At 44.3% G+C, this 20,480-nt stretch overlaps 1 protein-coding gene across 1 annotated transcript in view; it reads left to right on the top strand.

The window, feature by feature from the left end:
* The window catches only part of TOP1 (DNA topoisomerase I), a 65,761-nt gene that overhangs the window by 43,759 nt on the left and 1,522 nt on the right, over positions 1–20,480 (top strand). The window contains exons 7-20 of the mRNA XM_064730020.1: positions 782–857; positions 1,818–1,915; positions 6,237–6,352; positions 9,598–9,719; positions 10,406–10,528; positions 12,156–12,343; positions 12,970–13,114; positions 14,143–14,286; positions 15,306–15,491; positions 16,951–17,019; positions 17,598–17,712; positions 18,400–18,527; positions 19,530–19,624; positions 20,329–20,478. Of these exons, the coding sequence (XP_064586090.1) occupies positions 782–857; positions 1,818–1,915; positions 6,237–6,352; positions 9,598–9,719; positions 10,406–10,528; positions 12,156–12,343; positions 12,970–13,114; positions 14,143–14,286; positions 15,306–15,491; positions 16,951–17,019; positions 17,598–17,712; positions 18,400–18,527; positions 19,530–19,624; positions 20,329–20,478 (1,755 nt within the window). The remainder of the gene's footprint in view (positions 1–781; positions 858–1,817; positions 1,916–6,236; positions 6,353–9,597; positions 9,720–10,405; positions 10,529–12,155; positions 12,344–12,969; positions 13,115–14,142; positions 14,287–15,305; positions 15,492–16,950; positions 17,020–17,597; positions 17,713–18,399; positions 18,528–19,529; positions 19,625–20,328; positions 20,479–20,480) is intronic.

Here is a 20,480-nt window from a genome sequence, read left to right as displayed (position 1 = left end):
CTTATCACTCTCCACAACTCCCTGACAGGAGGGTGCAGCCAGGTGGGGGTCAGGCTCTGCTCCCCTGCAACAAGGGATGGGACAAGAGGATGTGGTCTAAATCTGCACCATGAGAGATTTAGGTTGGACATTAGGAGGAATTTCTTCACAGAAAGGGTGATTAGACATGGAATGGGCTGCCCAGGGAGGTGGTGGAGTCACTGTTCCTGGAGGTGTTTAAGGAAAGACTGGACATGGCACTGAGTGTCCTGGTCTGATTCACAAGGTGGTGTTGAGTCATAGGTTGGACTGGGTGATCTCAGAGGTCTTTTCCAGCCTCACTGGAAATGAGGTTGTGTTTATGTAATTTGCCAGGACTCAATTTCACTATTGTTTGAACTAGTGGGGGGTGCAAAGAGTGAGTCTTGTGGGCAAGATCCCAGACTGATGACTGCAAAGAGAGTTGGGATAGAACATGCCAATAAGGTTATACCCATTTATCCCATCCCATTGAATCACTGAGTGGCTGCTAATGCTTTTGAATTGATTCTTCATTGAGGAAGATGTTTCAGCAGTGAAACTTGTGGAGAGGTATTGATAATAACATCTTTTAGGTTTTCTAGGCTGTTGTGCTGGATTGGGATTATTGAGTCTTCTGAAAGAGCAGAGTATAAATTATATTCTTTAGAAGTTAAAAATGCCAGCTATGCTGCAAGCTTGTGCACATAAACTTTGTCTGTGGCTTCTCTTTATTTGTAATGGAAAATGGATCCATTTCATCAGCAAGTCTTTTTGTTCTTAGTGCTGACTACAAACCCAAGAAAATCAAAACAGAAGACATCAAGAAAGCAAAGAAAAGGAAACAAGAGGAAGAAGAGGTAATGTGACAGATGAGTTTATTTTTATCATAAAGAAGAGCCAGGCTATTTGGTGTGGGATTATGCAGAGCAGGGGGAATCTGATTTTGTCTGGAACAGAGCTGTGTGTGGCAGATCCCCACTTAGGGTGCACATATTAACTTATCTGAACTTTAATTTATAAAAATTCAGGGAAACTTTCTTTCCAACCCTTAAAACAATGGGTGAAGAAGATGCCTCCAGGACATGAACTTCCAGGCTGTTCCAGGCAATTCACAGTCCTTCTGTTAAGGAGCTGGCAGGGGGCAGGGGAGCCTTGCTCACCACATGTGGTAATTGCACAGATGATGTGGCAGGGTTCAGAGGCAGGGGAGATGGAAAAGAGATTACATGCTAGAAGGAAGCTTAAAGCATTTAGATGGAGCCTAGGTGGAAATTTCTTTAGAGAGGGACTTGGAAAAGGTTAGCCATAATTTGAGACTGACAAACTACACATCTAGCAAAGGCACCCTTGTGACACACATGTTGCAGCACCTCTGGGCAATGGGGTTAATTCTTCCCTTCAAGGGAAATGTCCCTACACTGAGCATGCACCAGGATAATCCCAGAAGCCACCTGACCACGGTGGTTGTGCTCTGCAGCATTTGCCAGACCAGACACACCAGTGCAGGCCAGGGAGGAGGTTCTGTAACACAGCAGTTCCCTTCCCATGGCCCAGACTTGCCCCCTATCAGGTGATAACTGGCTGTGTGCATTTAGCATGTCCCCAGTGTAAAGTAAAAGAATTTGCCTGAAAACTTGAGTGGGACCATCAGCAGACTTTGACTTAATGGGATGATCTAAGAGCACATTTATGTGGTGAAGGCACAGGAATTCAGCTCTTATATACCCCAAGAGAGTGTCTTTTAGTTTTAACACATCTTTTCAGGGGAGGGGGGAAATACAGTCGCTTGGTCTAACAGGATCTTACTCATTTTGCAGGACAGCAAAGCAAAGAAAGTCAAGAGCAAAGATAAGAAAGTCCCTGAAGCAGACAAAAGAAAGAAGCCGAAAAAAGAAGAGGAGCAAAAATGGAAATGGTAACTATATATAGTCAGTGCTGTAGGCTCCCATCTGCACCTGGGCTTGCCTGTACCTCCCATGCTGGCTGAATAAGCACATCTGGCTTTCTCTTCTGTTGATTCATGAGGATTTGTTCTGAATAATTGGCTTACTTTCTGGTAAGCTCTAAATAAATATCTCATTCACTGTGTTCATCCTCTGAAGTAGAAGTGATATCCCTAAAACAGGAAATAAGTGTTTTGTGGGGTTGTCTGGGTGTTGGTTTTTGGTTTTTTTTTTTCCCTATCTGTGTCATGTAGAGGCTGTCTGTAATGATCAGGTACCAATATTCCTGTGTCCAGAAGCTGCTCTGTGCTGAAACTCTTCAGAGTAGTACAAAAGCTTGGGGGTGTCAGCAGGAATATATTAATAGGTGCAGGTGGATTAAGGAATATATTAATGTGTGCAGATGTGTTAAGCAGTATTCTAGTAGAACTTATCTGTGTTCCATGGAGGTACAGCATGAGTGGGTGTCAGCTGTGCCTCTCAAAACTGCTCCTGCCTCTGGCACAAAAATGAGACTTGATCAAGTGACCAGTTAGCTCAGCCTGTTTGACAAATGATTTCTGAAAATTTTAAATGAAAAACACTTTCTGTCTTGCACAGGATCCTTAAGTAACATCACTGAAGTTGTACTTTTACCCACTCTTAAATTTTTTTAGAAGCTTTTTTAAGTAAGTCTGACCTTTGTGGTTCATTTGGAAGACAGACCTGTGATGCATCAGTAGTGCTCTGTGTAAGAAACCTGCTGGATTTTTTTTTAACCCTCCATAGTAATTTAAGTTGTTATTTCTAGATTTGAAGGAGCTACCATTTTGTGTGTTTTGAAGTTTTGGCCTTAGTACTTCCCTCATTTTAGTGCATATGTACTTCTTGAAAGCATGTGTGTTTTCTGTCCACTTGTAATGTATTTTTATGACCTTTCAGGGATGTTTCCTTGATCTTTTCTCAGATGACTTGGCTGTTTTTAATAGATCTGTAGAGTTGGAGAGAGTCTTTGCAATCTTCTTCAATCCTTTCAGGTTCAATCCTTTACTCCTTTATTGGCACTATTACTGATTCATCCTTAAAAAGAAAAAAATCTTTTGTAGTGTTTATTGTCCTTACATATTTCTCTTTAACTGTCACAGCTTCCTCAAAACATCAGCACTTGCAAATCTTTTTCATACTTGAATATTCCCTTAGAAACTTGGGTTTCCAGCCTCTCCCCAAAATTTCCCTTTTTCCTGAGCAATCCACTTTTTTCTCAAATCCTTTGACAGCATATTTAATGTGCTGTAACATTACCAAACTACAGGGACACAAAGCAATAGGAAGCTACAGAAGGTCTTTTTAAGCCTGTTATCTTTTTGGCTTTGTCTCAGCTCCCCTTACTGGTTCTGTCTAACAATATTCTGTTATCCCAGCTCCCTTCTATTGTGGGCTGTATCCTTGAACAGCAGAGCTTTACTGGAAAGCTGTGCTGTTCTCCCCTCCCTTACCTGGGCAGCTCAGGCCCCTGTAGTGGTGTTAAGCCCTGCAGTTTGTGCTTACTGCTGAGGAAAAGTGCCTTTTAAAGCATGTTTTGCAGAATTTGGCACAAGGTAGCTGATTCCTTCTGCTGATGTTCCTGTCATCCATCTGCAGCTCTGTATAGCCTGTCTCTGCTGGACAGGGTTTCATCTGCACTTCACTTGTTTCTCTTAAGGGCATTTTATGTTCCATCTGAGTCAATTTTCTGAGCGTCTGATACCTTTTTTTGGCTGCTTCCTCAAGTGCTTGCTGCCTTGAGCATTTTGATCCTCACTTGTGTGAATGCTTGATGCAGACATCCCCAAGGCACTGGCCTCATTCATCACTGTGTGCAGCTCTTGCAGAGGTCATTTTCATGCCCCATCAGTGTGTGAAAAATGAGATCCAGAAGTGCACCTTAGGAGCACTTCTCCCACCTTGTGTTACAGCAAGTTCATTTCCTTGAGATAACATATCCCTGAGGTATGTTCTGGGCTTTTTCCCCCAAGAATGTTCTCTCTTTTCATTCCACTTGAAAGATCTTCCCAAACTTCTCCTTCCTGAGCCACCCTGGCATATTTAGACAGGGTTGATGTGGGATTTAATTAAGAAGCCTGTATGACTGATGAGTTGTTGCTGGAATCAGTGAGGCAGCATTCTCCCACAAAATCATGTGTACAACATTGCTTTAGAACCAGAAACTGCCAAGGGCAGTGGTGCTGTAATGCTTTTCCTGTTTGAAACTAAATGAGGATGAAAAATGAGCTACACTCAGGAGACTCACTTTTATCTTTTGTCTTAATGCTTATGTGTGATGTGTAGGGAGGTGGAGGTGGGATTGGGGATGGTTTGTGGTCTTTTGGGGGCACACTTTCTGGTACTTTTTTGCTTAGAAACTACCCCATGAATCCCATGTTTCCCTGTAGCCTTCCCAGAAGACACAATGTCCTTCTGCTATCTATTTAAACTGCTGCCTTTCTAATACTGCTTTTACATGCATCCTTTGTAAAAGAACAGAAAGGGATAGAGGTACTGAATTTCTCACCCAGTAAATACCAGAGGAATAAATTTTAAAAAACAAGAATGACAAACCTGTCCTGAAAAGCAGTAACTACTGTGAATGATGCCCTTATTTTATTCTTACTGGAATAAAATTGCTCATTGTGAGGGAGAAGTTTATTCTGGCTGAGAGTGGTTTAGATTTATTTTGCTGAAAGGAGCTTCTGGGTAGAAGAACCTAGGCCTATGTTTGACAAAATATTTATATTTCTAGCTTCTAATTAATAAAAGAAAAACAAAACAAAGCATAACAATCATTAGGAATGTAAATATTTGGAATCTGTGTCAATATTGGTTTCTTCTATCAACATGGTTTACTCAAGCCTTTTTTCAGCCAGGGACTGAGGTCTGATAGGCAGTTCTGTATTGATAGCTGGGTTTGGGTGCTTTGCTGTTAAAGCTGTTGAATCTCATCAGAAGTCATCAGGTCCAGTGGTGTGGTTGAAGATGGTGCCTTTCAAACTCCAGCCAGCTGCTGTGTTGCTGCTGCTCCTAAATTGTTGATATACAGACACAAGTGAAGCATTTTGAGTGTCTTCTAGCAGAAACTCTTGTCTCTGTACAGTGTTTATCTTCCATGCTGTGACTTGTATCTCAGTAGAGATGAAGCAATCAGTCAGTGCATCACAGCTCCTGAGATGCAGGCAGTCCATGCACATCCTTCCTCAGCTGCTGTGGCACCTGGAATGGGAATGCTGCTCCTTAGGGCTGACACCAGACAGAAGCTTAAACCCCTTTTTTTTATTGTCATGGCTGCTCAACAAAGTTGTCTGGGCAATTCAGAGACTGAGTGCTGTGACAGGTTAATGGCCTTGCAGCTGATTGATCACTGAGGTGAAATAGCCTTTCCCAGCAGGGAATCCTGTGCCAGCAGCATGTAGCAGTAATGTCGTGGTAATCATGAAAGGAGCTTGGAGGGGAGGAGTGTGCAATCAGTGGCCTGGGCACTGGGAACTGGGGGCAGGATCCTGGCCTGGCAGGACCCTTTTCTCTGCAGATGAATTGCTGACCCTGTTCCCTTGGAATGTGGGATTGGTGGCGCCTGCCTTGCTGTGTTGTGATACCAAATGCATCACTTGAAAAGCATTTTTATAGAGCATTTTTTTATAGAGCATTTTTAAGGCAAACATGCAGTTTTCTGGGCTGCTCTGTTTTTATTCAACTATGCTTTTCTTACCCAGAGAATTTGAATGAATTTAAAATAACAGAGCAGGTTTTAGTCTTTCTTGTCCAAGCAGGTTTGTTCTCATTTAGGTCATAAATGAACATCTGTTTCTTTATCTCTGCCCTTGATGGCATATTGTCCACATCTGAAAGCAGCTGCATAATATACCACAATTGTTTGACTTTGCTGAGCAGGCATCCTGGACCTGATGTTGGATCACAGCTGAAACTAATTTGGCATGATCCTAGCTGGTTTACAGGGTCCAAGTCTTATTTTCTTAAGATCTAAGCAATTTCAGCTGCGTGATTTTGTGAAAAGAGGAGCACATGAGAGGTGAGGAATAGGATGGCATCAGATAATCTGCAGCCCAGTTGTTCTGCTCTTGGCTATGACTGTGCTTTTGGAAAAAGAAAAAGAAGGAAAAAAAAGGAATTAAATGGTGATAGTACATGGAGTATTTGTTGTTGGTGTGTATCTGACAAAGCAGTGATTTTTTGCTGGTTTAACATACTCTCATACCCACACAGTAATAAAATGAAGATTGAAAGCTTAAAATTGTATTGGTTCATATTTCTCTCTTGAAGGTGGGAAGAAGAGCGCTACCCTGAAGGCATCAAATGGAAGTTCCTAGAGCACAAAGGTCCTGTGTTTGCTCCACCATATGAACCTCTGCCTGAAAATGTCAAGTTTTATTATGATGGTGAGTTAATCTGTGTTCCTACTTGCTAGGAAGAGAAATAAACATCTCAGGGTATTGCAGTGTTCTTCTGGGGACTGAAGAGCTGAGGAGGTGGTTGTGTTTTAGTGGTTCACTTAAATCAGCTCCTCAGCAGCAAAGTGAGGTCTGTGGATAGAAAGAAATTTACCTGAGCCTGCTGAATTCTGCTCATTGAAGTGACACAGGGATTGAACCTGCTCTCAGTCCCTTATGGGGGTGAATTTCTCAGGTTCCTTAGCAGAATGGGGGTGTCTGATGCCTCAGAGTAGCAGTGACCAGTGGAGTATGTAATTGTAGCTGCCTCATCACTGGTCACCTTTAGGCTTGCTCTTGTTTTCTTTAACCTCAAGAACTGCAACTTCCATCATCCATGGTGAAATTCATCATCATTTGGTGGCATGAGTGAAATAAAAGGCAATTGAATTTAGGTACAGATGATTAGGATCTTGTAGGAATGAATGGGATGACCCTGGGCTCAAGGACACAATCCTCTCATGTAAGTCATGGTCCCATTCCCTGACCACTGCCTGTGGTAGAACTAATTGGTGTGGGATTTAAGTATCCTGAGCTGCCTGGCTGCTAGAGGCTCATGTGGAAGGGATTATATGATGTGATGCCTGTTGGAGCCTGGACTTGATGACCTGTGTGTTTCCTTTCTGTGATCATGTTAAATGAAGGATCAAATTAACCCAGGATTGAATTAAGTGGGAGGTATTTGAATGGATGAAAATGTAATTTTTGGTGATGGGGACATCTGCACATGGAACTCTTCCAGGAGCAACGTGCTGTTTTCATGTGACATGACACAGTGCTTTGAAATACTGAGGAATAGGTGACATTACATTTTCAGCAGCAAAGTAGTGAAATAAATATGCTGTAGCCTATTAAAGGCCATCTCCAAACAAGTAGCACAGTGATCAAGGATGTCTGCAGCCTGCTTTCTTAGGGTTTGATAAGAACTGATGCAAAGTTGGAAATTGTTTTCCTATACTGAAAAATGCATGATCTCTCCTGTTGTCTAGAGAAGGGGAGGGGCAGCCTGCACTGTGCTATCCCTTGGTGCAGACAGCAATATGCTCCTCATCTCTCCAGCCATCTATTTCTCAGAGCCTCTGCAGGGATTTCTGCAACCTCTGCCTCTGTCATCACAGAAATTCATCAATAAGCTCAACAGTCATGGGCTGGGCAGGGAGGGGGTCTGGCAAATAAAGACATCCCATAAGTCTTCCTTGAGAAACTAGGCAAAAAATCAGATGTCTGATTTACAGAGCAGCTGCTGAGAGCCTCTGTCTGTGCTCACAAGGCATTGTCTCATTGCAAGATTATCCCAGGGTGATTTGTAGAGCCCAGTAATGAGGCTGTGGCTGGCCAGCAGCCGGCTTACACCGGAGGAATCTGTCCCTGGCTTGGGGATTCACTGCCTGCTTTCATCTCACATAAAAACTGCTGGGGCTCTTGGAAGTGCCTGCAGTACTGACTCGGGGAAGGAGCTTGAAATGCCAAAGCCATCCTTTTTCAGTGCCTGTGGGTTAACCAGTCACTGCTCATAGGCCAGAGGTGGCTCTGACTTGCACATTTTTCTGTAGATGGGGCAAGGTAAGAGTGTGGCACTTGCAGTCATGGCCATGGGGATTTTTCTGCTTGTTTTGTCCCCTCGTTGCTCTCTGGTTTTCAGTTTTAAATCAGGTAACTAATATTCATGCCTCTGCAATAAATCCTTTCTTTACCAGCTCTGTCACTAAGCCTTTTCAAACCTTTGTGAAAAATAAAAGGAAATTTCTTTCCAATGAAATATATTCTAAAGTGATTAGATAAAGGTGACTGAGCCTTCAGCTAGCTGGGAAAAATATCAGACATTTTAGCCCCATAACATGTTACTAACTCGATAGCCTCTGTTAAGCTGAAATTGCAGCCTGGAAAAACAGTTTCCCTTGCTGTCTCTCCCTTCCCCCATTTCCTGTTATAAGCAAACAAATGCTGTATTTTAGGTTACAGCTTAAAAATTGGCAGAGTTACTGTTGGTTTAATTTAATTGTGGAATATTCTCAGATCATTGGGAGGACGTTTTGCTAAGTCCTGTTTTACGAGGCTTTATAGATCTTAAGGCTTTTTAGCTGACTCTCATGCTTTAATTTTAGAGATGATGCAACTTTTGAAAATATGTAGTAAACCCAAAGCATGGTAATTTTTTTTTTCCAAGAGCATAGATTGAACAGTTTCCTGTGTTCACTTGTGTGCAGTAAAATGGTTGTTAAAAATCCCCAGGTATTGACATCCAAGCATTGGAACTTTAAATATTTCTTGCAACTAAACTAGCTGGAGACGTGAGCTGCGTGCAGAATCCTTCAGAGGGATCACTGGCACCCCACATTTCATCAGGAATGCAGTCAGGACTTAAAAATGCTCGATAGGAATGTTAGATGTTGAATGCACAGCCTCAATGCAGCAGCAGCCTCTTTCCCTTGTGCTTCAATCTCCCCTTGCAGCAATTCCACTTTGTGCTGCAGTCATGCAGAGAAGCTGGAATGTGACCCCTCCATTCACTGACAGCTCAGTCTTTCTTAAAAATGACTGCCTTGTGAGCCTGCTTTGGAGAGGCAGGAGTGCATTCCCACAGCAGAGGGAACAATTAGCAGAACCCTGACACGTTTCCTTGCAATGAGGGAGAGTTCAATATTTGGCATCTCTTTCCAGCCTATTTGTAGAGTATCCAGAGGAAGGGCTCTTCCTGCCTACAAGTAGCTAAAGGCTGGAAGGGCTGTTCCAAGGTGGAGTCTGTCTGTGCATTGAAAAGGAATACAGAGACTGTTTTTCCCACATGTTTGAGTGCTGGAATATGAAATTTAATAAAATCCCTGCCTTTTGGACATCAAACAGCAGTGCCTCCCCAGAAGCATGCCCAGCACGGGGGTGGCTCAGCAGAGGGTTTCCTGCAGCAGGCCTTTTCCCCTTCCTGCCCTGCAGCCCAGATCTGCCTCACATCAAATTGCTGTTGCTTTTTTTAATGTTTAGATTCCAGAGGAAATTTTTTTCAAAATGTTTGTGGTGGAAGTCAAGCAATTGTGCTCCTCTGCTTCCTTTGTCCATTCAAGTTGCTGTATTATGTAACATTTCAAGACAAACTTCTCTGTAGTAAAAATATAATCCTTTAGGGTAGTTACTGTATTCTCTTTATGACTTTGATTCCTGTTTACCATTTTCTTTAAGAAGAAAACCTTTCTTCGTAGGTAAAGTCATGAAGCTGAGTACCAAAGCAGAAGAAGTTGCCACATTCTTTGCAAAAATGCTTGACCATGAGTACACTACAAAGGAGATCTTCAGGAAAAACTTCTTCAAGGACTGGAGAAAGGTATGCACATAGTCCTGGGCTGCAGTGACTGTGGACATGGCCAGTGTCTCCTCAGCACTGACCAGAGAAAAGGGGCCGCTGTTCCATGCACATGAAAGTTGGCTTGAGGTAACTAAATGCTGCCTCAGACTGTAGCTGTGAATTTTCCCATTTATCCTGTAGTTTCGCCAGGAAGGGCCCTACCATAAATGCCTTTCTCAACCAACAAAGTCAGGTTCCTGTGTTGCAGCACCATGGGGTGTACTGACTTGCTTGTTAATGCCTTGTGTAAAAATCAGATTTGCTGCAAGGAAACCCCTTCCAAACAGAGATGTTCACTTCAGTCATCAGCCATAACAGCAAGCCTTAGATAAGTTTGGTGCAGTTTTCCTGGATATATTTCTGGGTTTTTCTCCTCATCCCTCAGCAGTCCCAGTCAGGGTGTGGGAGATCTTTGGAAAGTGGTGCAGCATTGCCCAGTGCCTGGAGACATCAGAACCCTGCTCCATGGGATCTGCTGCTTGTCCTTTCCTCTTTGACCTCAGCTGGAGTGAGCCTGTGCAAGAATCTGGGGATTCCTGGGGGGAGGTTATTGTGAGAACCTGCCTGCTGTTCCTGTTTAGGCTGCCTGGAGCAGGGTAAGCTCTGCTATGCATGAAAATTTTGTTTGTGTGTGTAAACTTAAAGCACTGCTTTCCTTCTGCAAGGAAATGACCTCTGAAGAGAAGAGCACTATCACCAACCTCAGCAAGTGTGACTTCACCCACATGAGCCAGTATTTCAAAGCTCAGTCAGAAGCTAGGAAACAGATGTCCAAGGAGGAAAAACAGGTACTACTGGGAATTCTAGGAGGCTTCATGGTTGTAAACATCTTTGTGCAATCATTCCCCTTGCTGTGCATATGTCAGTGTTTTTCACCAGCTTTCAGATTATTGCTTTCATGTGAGCTGTGCAGCTCAGGTAGGGCAGAGCACTGTGTTTACAGCTGAATCTTCATCCTGACTTGAAATGATATTGATAGGGCTGATCCTGCTTAGGGAAAGTTAAGTCAGTAACTGCTTAAGTCAATAAAGAGAATCAGAGATGCTGCCTCTGGGCTCATTATAAGCAGTGGATAGTCAGTTAAGGATGGCTTAGATCAGGATGGTGGAATGGATACAGCAATGCCATTAGTGAATAACATGAGAGAAGAAATCTTAAACATCAAGTAATGTTGGTTTTTGAATAAAAAGTGAACTTTATTATCACTTTATTGATAGGGCTGATCCTGCTTAGGGAAAGTTAAGTCAGTAACTGCTTAAGTCAAGTAACTGCTTAAGTCAATAAAGAGAATCAGAGATGCTGCCTCTGGGCTCATTATGAGCAGTGGATAGTCAGTTAAGGATGGCTTAGATCAGGATGGTGGAATGGATACAGCAATGCCATTAGTGAATAACATGAGAGAAGAAATCTTAAACATCAAGTAATGTTGGTTTTTGAATAAAAAGTGAACTTTATTATCCAGCAGCATGGCTACATGTCTCATAGGTTAAGAATTAAATTAACTGCAATGAATGTTGGAAGGTGGAAACTTTCCCCAAGTTCTCAGTTAATCTTCTGCAATGCTGTAGTAGTTGTCCTTTGAATGAAGGGCCTGGCAGCTTGGAATTACAGCCTTTGGGATCAGAGGGATCCCATCAAAATGGAGAGCCCTTGTCTTCCTGCTGTTTCTGTTTGATAAATGTAGGTGAGCCCTTCAGTTCCTGTCCATGGTGGCTCTTAAAATGGAGCAGAAGTGGCTTTTTCTGTTTCTTAGCTGGTGCAGCAGTGCTGTCTGTGGGTCAGATGTTTTATTTTGAGCTGCAGTGTTTTTATTTTTCCTGCTATATAATTAGAGTTCAGGCACAGAAGTATGCAGTGAAATCTCAGCACATTCTTTCTTAGAAGACTGTGTTCTGCTTGTGAAACCATTTGCTGACACAGGCTTGACATGCAGCAGCCTGGAGACATTCCTTTGCCTGCTTTCTGATGCTGAGTTCAAACACTGAAGTCTTTTATACACAGAATTTTTATACATAAACAACAAGACAGGAAGTCCAGTGGATGTCAAATGCTCAGTATAAAATATAAAATAGCAGTACTGTGCTGGGGGTACCCTTGAAGCTGAGATATATGGATAGAGATACAGCCCTCTATTGTGGCAAAATTGTAGCTGCCTTCACCAGCACTGATCTGTTACCCTCAAATACAAATTTTCAGAGTTTTCACACATTCTTTCCCTTTTTCCAGTTTGTGCTGTGTGCATTTTATGAATCCTTTTCTGGCCAGTCTAATACACTTGACATGATGGGGATCTGATTTTTGGTTGGGTCTTCAGCATTAGTGTGGCACAAATGTAAAACTGTTTCGAGTCTTGGCATATAAAGGTCAGTGTGGTGCTGCTTGTGCCATATCATCTTTGCTTTTGGCTTTTCCCAGAAAATCAAAGAGGAGAACGAGCGGCTATTGAAGGAGTATGGGTACTGTGTGATGGACAACCACAAGGAGAGGATTGCCAACTTTAAGATTGAGCCGCCGGGTCTGTTCCGAGGCCGCGGGAACCACCCCAAGATGGGGATGCTGAAGAGGCGCATCATGCCCGAGGACATCATCATCAACTGCAGCAAGTGAGCCCTGCATGCTTCACACCCTGCCTTTGCTTTCTAGAGCTCAGTTTTTAAAACCCTTCATAAGTTGTTACTCAAACATGTAGAATTAGGGATGCAGCTTATCTTGTTCTCATATGGATAAGAAACTGAGTCATACAAGCAAAGACTGAGCAAGGCAATCATGGGTTTCTTGTAGAACTTTTTCAACATATTTTCTTCCTCACGCCTACAGCCTGCATCTGCCTAAAGTGCCTTTCCTGATACTCTTTCCAGAAAATAATTTTCTTATACATAGGTTGCCCTGCCCTGTCTTCCATGATGTTGAAGGCTAAGGTTTGGTGGGCTTTTCTTCACTCTATCTAGCCGTCATAAGTGTCCACACTGTTACAGTGTTCACAAATCAAAAATGATCCTGGCAATTACAGTATAATTCTTCAGCAGGTACATGTTGGTAGCAGTTACATTCCTGATTTTGTTCATTTTGATTTACTTGGTTTCCTGCTTGTGGAGATAATGCACTTCTGTTGCCTCAGTTCCTTTCCCTGCACTTTCTTTGTGTAATGCTGTTTATTACCTTCTCTGTTTTGATGCTGGTGGGATTTCCTCTAACTAGTTTTTATCATCTGTTTTGTGATTCTCTGTAGGGATTCCAAAATCCCTGCCCCTCCACCAGGACACAAATGGAAGGAGGTTAGGCATGATAACAAGGTGACCTGGCTGGTGTCATGGACTGAGAACATCCAAGGCTCTATCAAATACATCATGTTGAACCCTAGCTCAAGAATTAAGGTAAAGATCTAGTTAAAAAGGCAAAAACAAAGCAATTTTCCTGGTCATATTTCCAAGAAGCAAATGTAGCTCGTGGTTAGGAGAGATGCAGGAGGTACCTGGCTGTTTCATCCTACAGTGGTTGAAAAACATGGGGAAGCTTCTGTGCTTCTGTTCCCCTTTGAAAGGAGAGGATACAGTTACTGCCCAGGAGAGCAGGTGAAATATGGAAAAATTCTCCTGAAAAGCATTGTGCCATTTCTAGTAGGAATCCTTTAACCTGTGTAAACCTAAAAGGAAGCAATTTATCCAAGAGCAGTCTTGCTCTGGTGGATATTTCACATACATTTGGCCTTAACTTCCCCTGTGTGGTGTTGCAGTAAAGTTCTAACCATGGGTTGTTAATTAGTTGTTTGTAAAATTAAAAACCCAGCCAGGCTCCTGGCTGAGAAGGCTGGTGAGGAGCTCATGACTGAAAGAAAATAAACTCCTGCTGTGGGAGCAAATACCCAGTCTGTGGATCAAGTCCATAAAAGCAAGACTTTAAGCTCCTTTCATGCAGTCTTTTTCTGAGAAATTTTTTCCTGGATTGGAAACAAGGAGTTTGTCCTACAAATGCAGGAGGAAAAATATCTCTATTCCTTGTGAATTCCTGCCCTCTTTTTGCTGTGTCTTGAATACATAATAATGATGATGAACTGTTGATGTTGCTTTTGCCTTTTATGGGTATTTAATTACACAGCTGAAAGAACATAAGTGCCATCTGAATAAAGCAAAGGAAACCATTTGTATTTTGAGAAGCAGGGAAGATGTGTTCTTTTGTGTCTCTCTCTAGTTGCTTCCATGGAAGTATTTAATATCATGGAAATCTGAATGACCTGCAGCTGTGTGGCAGCTCAGTGTGAGGCTGAGCTGTGCAGCAGCAGCATCTCAGTGCTTTTGTACAGCGAGACTGTTTGCCACACACGGGCTTGCAAAGCCTTGAGATGCAGATTGGAGCTCATCCTCTGCCTGCTCTGTAGTGCTGACTCTGTTCCATCTTCCTGCAGGGTGAGAAGGACTGGCAGAAGTACGAGACAGCTCGGAGGTTGAAGAAATGTGTAGATAAAATCCGGAATCAATACCGAGAAGACTGGAAATCCAAAGAGATGAAGGTTCGGCAGAGGGCTGTGGCACTGTACTTCATTGATAAGGTGAGGCTCCTTCCTTGGCTCCTCTCACCCTCCCTGTCCTGCAGGGAATACTTGGGAATGCTGTGTGTTTGTCTTGAAGGCAGAATTGAGCCCAGTTACTGAGGTATCCTGAGACTTCCTGGTGGGCAGGCTCCTTTTCCTTCCCATTACCTGCAATCCAGAGCAAAGAACTATTGTACTAAACACAGCTATTTCAGGCAGCATTGTTTAGTTCAGGCAAAACTCACAGCCTGGTTCCAGAATCACCCAGTTGAATTAGTGGGAAGTTTGTGTGGGCCTTTTGTCTCCAGCTGCTTCAGTTTTCCTGTTGGGAATTTCTGCTGGTTTGTCACCTCTTCAGCATGAGGTCACAGTTGTGAGGTTTTGTAATTATGCTAATTTCTTCACCACAGCATAAAGAAAACTGCAGTTGTGTTGATGCATTTAAAGCAACATAAAACCAGTTCCCAGAGAGCTGCTCCTAGTAGCATATGGTGTCTTGACTAACTAAATTAACAGGTTTTGTTCAAAATGGTTTGATGTAAACCAGGGAACTTTGATGTGAATAATTCTGGTTTCATATGACCACTGAAGATTTCAAAAGTTAGAAATTGTTTTAGCCAGCACTGTGGTTTTATGCAGCCAAGTGTAGCATTTAGATAATTTATACAAGCCAATATTTATATAACCTGTATGCTATTTGAAATGTATTTAGTGTGCAGTGAATAGGTAGGATCATAGAAGATGAACAACTGAACCATATGAATTGTTTCAAGTTGAGTTCACATGGAAGTCAATTTGATTTTTAAAAACTGCCACACTTTTTGAAATTCATTTCTGTTAGTCAGACCTGTCTCAAAGTTTGAGTTACTTAATGAGCAGAAGTTGGTAAAGCATCCTGGCTTAAACTCTTGAAAAAAAAAAGAGATATTCTCCTCTGGACCCTGCTGGTTCTAGGCCAGCATCTGAAGGTTTGCAGCATCTCTTTATTCTGGGGACAGTTTGAATTCCTTACCTCTCTTGTCTTGATATAAATGTAGCTTGCCCTGAGAGCTGGTAATGAAAAAGAAGAAGGAGAGACAGCTGACACTGTGGGCTGCTGCTCTCTGAGAGTAGAGCACATCAAGCTGCATCCTGAGCTGGACGGGCAGGAATACGTGGTCGAGTTCGACTTCCTCGGCAAGGATTCCATCCGATACTACAACAAGGTCCCTGTGGAGAAGAGGGTAAGGCACTCCACAAGCACATACACAGAGGTGTGGTCAGCACAGTCTGCATGCCATTAATGGGTTGCTTTACCACTGCTCAGGTACCAAGCCAGAAAATAAGTCAGTCAGTGTGACATCCTTGTGGTGTGGCACAGCCCAGCAGATGAGATGTTCAGACATCTTGCAGCTCTTCCCTGTGGTCTCAGTGTGAGGAGTTGATGTACAGAAGTGTAACAGCTGTGTTGGACAAGCTTCCTGGGTCTCATTCTCATCATCAAAGTTGGTTTTGTCACCTGTAGATGCAGGAGTTGCAGGCCCGTGTGAAAAGTTACAGCATAAACGGTTGTGAAATGCTGCTGGCACTGGCAGAGCAGCAGTTTGATTGGGGCTTTGATAATAAACACCTCTCTCACAGTGGTTTGGGTCACGTTGGAGCTGAGCCCTCACAGATAGATCTTGATCTTGGCTGCTCCAGAGCCTGTGGAGAAGATGCACTGATACCTCTGGCCTATGAATTTGGGTGTCTGCCAGCCAAAACTTCTTATGCCATGTCAATTCTTTTACTTCTGCTATCCACCAGTTTCAAATCTGCTGTGATTTTGGCCTCATTTCAGAATCAATCCCTCTCCAGCAGCGTGAACCTGGAGGGCACTATCCAAAAAATTTTTTGTGGGTGTAACAACTTTGCATCTGGCCCACAACTCTGTGGTCTGAGATACCCTGTGTATAATACTGTGGTAATTTCATGACAGCCAGCAGTAAATGTTGGTGCCTTGAGGAGCAAAACAACTGGAAAAAAAAATGAAACTACTGCTGCTCTAGAAATTAATGTGTGCTGGAATTCTTGGTTCCCTTGTAAAGAAGAAAACATATTTTTCTATTTAAATTTATTGGTATCTCTTGGTATTTTTTCAGTTCTTAAAATGGGCAGTTGAGTATTGTGGAACTAGAAATCTTTGTATATTGGATGTCCATAGAAGAATGTGTGTTGTTGAGAAGCTGGAGAATTGAAGCATGCAGAGCTGGGATTTGTGGTCTCTGTTATAATCAAAGATGCTTTGATTATTCTCCCTACCCCAGTGAGACATGTTTGGGATGAAATTGTATGAAACAATGCAGCAGGGTTGGTTTCTTGGAGTTTCAATCCATGGGAAATGGCTCAGGGGTCTCTTGGGCACAAGTAATAATGGGAGAGTTAGGAAAAGGCAGCAGCTTGGGGGTCTCTTTCTCTGTTAGGCAGCTACACCAGAGCAGTTAAGTCTCCTGACTGTAATTTTGATCCAAAGGATGATGAGGGCATCTTGTTGCTGGGGGGGAACCTGCAGCACAAGCATTGCATTGAGAGATGGGTCTTTGCCTGACAGCATCATCACTGTTCCTGAAAGCAATTTAATGGCTCCTTGCTTTCATACAACTTAGTACTGCCCAGTGCTGTCTGGTCTGTGTGCCTGACATTCCTGGTTTTCTTTTCCTGCAGGTGTTTAAGAATCTTCAGCTGTTCATGGAGAACAAGCAGCCTGAGGATGACCTCTTTGACCGCCTCAATGTAAGCACAGAGTTCATGGTGAGGGTGGTGGAGCATCCTGAGCAGGCTTGCTCTGCACCAGGCAGTAACAGCTGCTCTGTTCCAGAAATGCTTTCATGGAAGTTTTCTTCCAGAGCACCTCAGAGCAGTGAGAGTCTGTCTCAGCCTGGTGTCTGAATTGTCCACTGTGCCCACAGGTTCCCAAAGCAATGGGCCTTGGTCCTGCTGAGCCCACCTGGCTCTGACCTGGGGAGGTTTTTTCAGAGTTCAGAGATGATGAATGTGTGAGGTGACAGATTTTCACATCCCTCTCTGCACACACTCGGCTCTGTGGGAGCACTGTGGTGGTCCAGGCATGTTTATTGTTGCTGGAAACCAAAACCTCCACACCAAAAAATCTTTTTTGGCCACTTGTGGTACTTGTTACCAATGTAATACTTGTTGGCTCTTTGTTCACTTTTGCTGTGGTTTCAGTCATGCTGTGGCTATTCTGTTGTGGTCAGGTCTGAGTACACCAGGTCTCAGCCATGGATCCTGAGGTTTCACAAACACTCTGGTCATTCCTAATGCTCACTGTCATCTCCTTTCTGCTTCTTTAGACCAGTATCTTAAATAAACACCTTCAAGACCTCATGGAGGGGCTGACAGCCAAGGTATTCCGTACATACAATGCCTCCATCACGCTACAGCAGCAGCTCAAGGAGCTCACGAATCGTAAGTCTTCTCCCTGAAGCTGTGAGGGGAACAGATCTTACCCTGCAAAACAGATCTGGCTTCCTTGGCTGAGCCACAAGCTGTGTATCTGTTCACCACTTCCTTGTAACAGTTCTCCCAGTGCAAATGTCAGGCAGCTGAGGTCTCTGACCAAAAATCTGCTGTCAGACAATCTTTTAAGGTAGTTGAGCAGAACAGAACTGACTTGTGAGCACACCAGGGTGTGCTTTCCAGGTTATGCCTATCCTTAACCAAATCTGTTTGCTTTCTGTTAGCTGTCAGGTGCTGTAGATGACAGTCAAGGCAGGTGCATGTGTAACAGCCCCATGTTTGATGCTGCTCATGCACAACCCCTGTGAGCAGTGCTGCCTTGCCCTTTGCAGCTTTACCAAGAGGGCACATTGCACCTGTGAAGCCCAGCAGTGTCCTGGGCAGGGTGGTCCTGCTGTCCCCTGCTCTGGCTGTGCTTTCCCTGTGTTGAGTTGAGGTGGTGTCAGCAGTGATGAGGAACATCCAGAGGGAGTTTGGGGCTGGGATGGAAGTGGCCAGGCCTGGAACTGTAGTTGGAGTGCAGTGTTGAGACTGGACAGAGGAGGGGAAGGTTGGTTCTGCAGTGGCTGTGGGACACTGGCTGTGGCACCACACCCTGGAGAACTCAGATGTTCACCACTCTCCTGTCCTTCACAGCGGATGACAACATCCCAGCAAAGATCCTCTCCTACAACCGTGCCAACAGAGCGGTGGCCATTCTGTGTAACCACCAGAGAGCTCCGCCCAAAACCTTCGAGAAGTCCATGATGAACCTGCAGAGCAAGGTACCTCCCTCTGCCCAGCTCTGAGGGCTCCTGCATCTCAGGAATCAGCATTCCTTTTCCTTGGGGTGGAAGCAGGGCCTGCTTTTCCCTGTCAGGAATTGGTGTGCATCAGATATGGGCCTTCCAGTGAGCTGGAAGGGGCTTCTCTGAGTTGTCTTTTACCTGTAAAGAACAAGGTCAGGCCCTTTTTCTGCCCTTCATCCTATAGCTATGTGTTCTGCTGCCTTTGAAATTTGAGAGCAGCAGTCTCTGTGTCCCCTAAAGAACCTGGAGTGGGCAGCCACCCCTGTTGTGTGAATCCCAGGCCACTGTCAGTGGTACATAGTACATTATGCCCCTCTGACTTGACCTCTTCCTTTGCAGATTGTTTCTGGTGAAGGCCATGAGGTCCAAAGGGGTTAGGTCTGTTCCTGGTCTGGTTTTAGAATAACCTTCACAATAAGGAGTTCTGGTTTGGCACTGCAGTGTCCCCTGCTTCCATAACACCTAACATGGCTGCCATCACCCTAGATGCTAGAGCTTGGGATGTTTAAAGGGAGTGGTTGAACAGGGGCTGCAAAATGCTGTATTTCCCTGAATCCCAAACTTACTGAAGTAGAACTGCCTGAGGCATTAACACCTTGCAGTGTGTAGGATTTGGGGCTGATTCCTACTTGAGGGATTAGGGATCATCCTTCCATGTAGCCATCAGAGAGCTGGTAGTGGTGATGGGATGCAGTGAAGGCAAACAAGCTGCCAGAAGGGATTTGTTGGCCAGACCAAGCCAATTCCTCAGCCTGCATGGTTGTAGCTGTGTGAGAAAGCTCCCAGCACCAGCTTGTCTTTGGAAATGAGTGAAGCCCTGTTTTCTGAGGGGGATATCTCACCACACGTGGCTGTGCAGTGCCCAGTGGCCTGACTGCTCTGCAGAAAGTGGCTCTCTGGGTCATGCTGCCCAGGGGTGACTGGCACAGCTGTCAGCAGCTCGTTCTCAGTGCTGCCATCTGGTTTTGCCTCTCCTAGATTGATGCCAAGAAGGAGCAATTAGCTGATGCCAGGAGGGAACTGAAAAGCGCCAAAGCTGATGCCAAGGTCCGGAGGGATGAGAAGTCTAAAAAGTAAGGCTGGTGTTACTGGGCTGAGCAATGCTCCCAGAAGGGGTCCTTTCCTGGCCTGTGATTTGGGAAGGCTTTCTTTTGCTCTTTTCATTCTGTGCATGAAGAAATGGCCACCTTTGGGGTGGTCTGACCTGCAGTTCCTGTTGTGGTCACTCGTGCCCAGCCCTCAGAGCTGAGCCCCTGCCAGTGCTCACCCACCCTGCTGCTGCCCAGGACCAATGTGCAGCAGTGCTGCCTTCCTGGGGAGCCTGGGCTTGCACAGTTAATTAATTAATTGCACAGGCACCTCCCTGAGCTCCCCACTCCCCATTGGAAGCCCATGGCACAGACCATGTGCTGGGGCTCCATGTGGGCTCTGCAGAGCAGCCACGGGGGAGCTGAGACACAGGAGCTCTGGAAGCAGGATCACAGCATGACTTACTGAGGGATAGATGGGCTGGTGTGGGAGTGGGTGTAGCATCAGAACAGTTCAGGCTGTTGCTTCCAACCCTTTAAAACAAAACTGCTGCTTAAGATTCCTGCTCTGCCTCTTGGAAAATGTCAGTTCTTAATTGCATGTGCTGAGTGTGTTATTGTCACCATCTGTGCTGGCACAGCTGCCCTGTGTGGCTGGTGGCATTGCTTACCTTGAGCAGAGTCCCTCTAGGTTCCCACAGTGCTGACAGGGCATTAGGAATTCAATGCTTTGTTCTTTGCCACCCCAGGACTGTGGAGAGCAAGAAGAAAGCAGTGCAGAGGATCGAGGAGCAACTGATGAAGCTGGAGGTCCAGGCTACAGATAGGGAGGAGAACAAGCAGATTGCTTTGGGCACCTCCAAACTCAACTATCTGGATCCCAGGATCTCTGTTGCTTGGT

This window comes from Zonotrichia leucophrys, chromosome 20, assembly GCF_028769735.1.
Source record: "Zonotrichia leucophrys gambelii isolate GWCS_2022_RI chromosome 20, RI_Zleu_2.0, whole genome shotgun sequence".
In the NCBI taxonomy this organism is placed as follows: domain Eukaryota; kingdom Metazoa; phylum Chordata; class Aves; order Passeriformes; family Passerellidae; genus Zonotrichia; species Zonotrichia leucophrys.
This window is presented reverse-complemented; position numbering and strand designations above follow the sequence as displayed.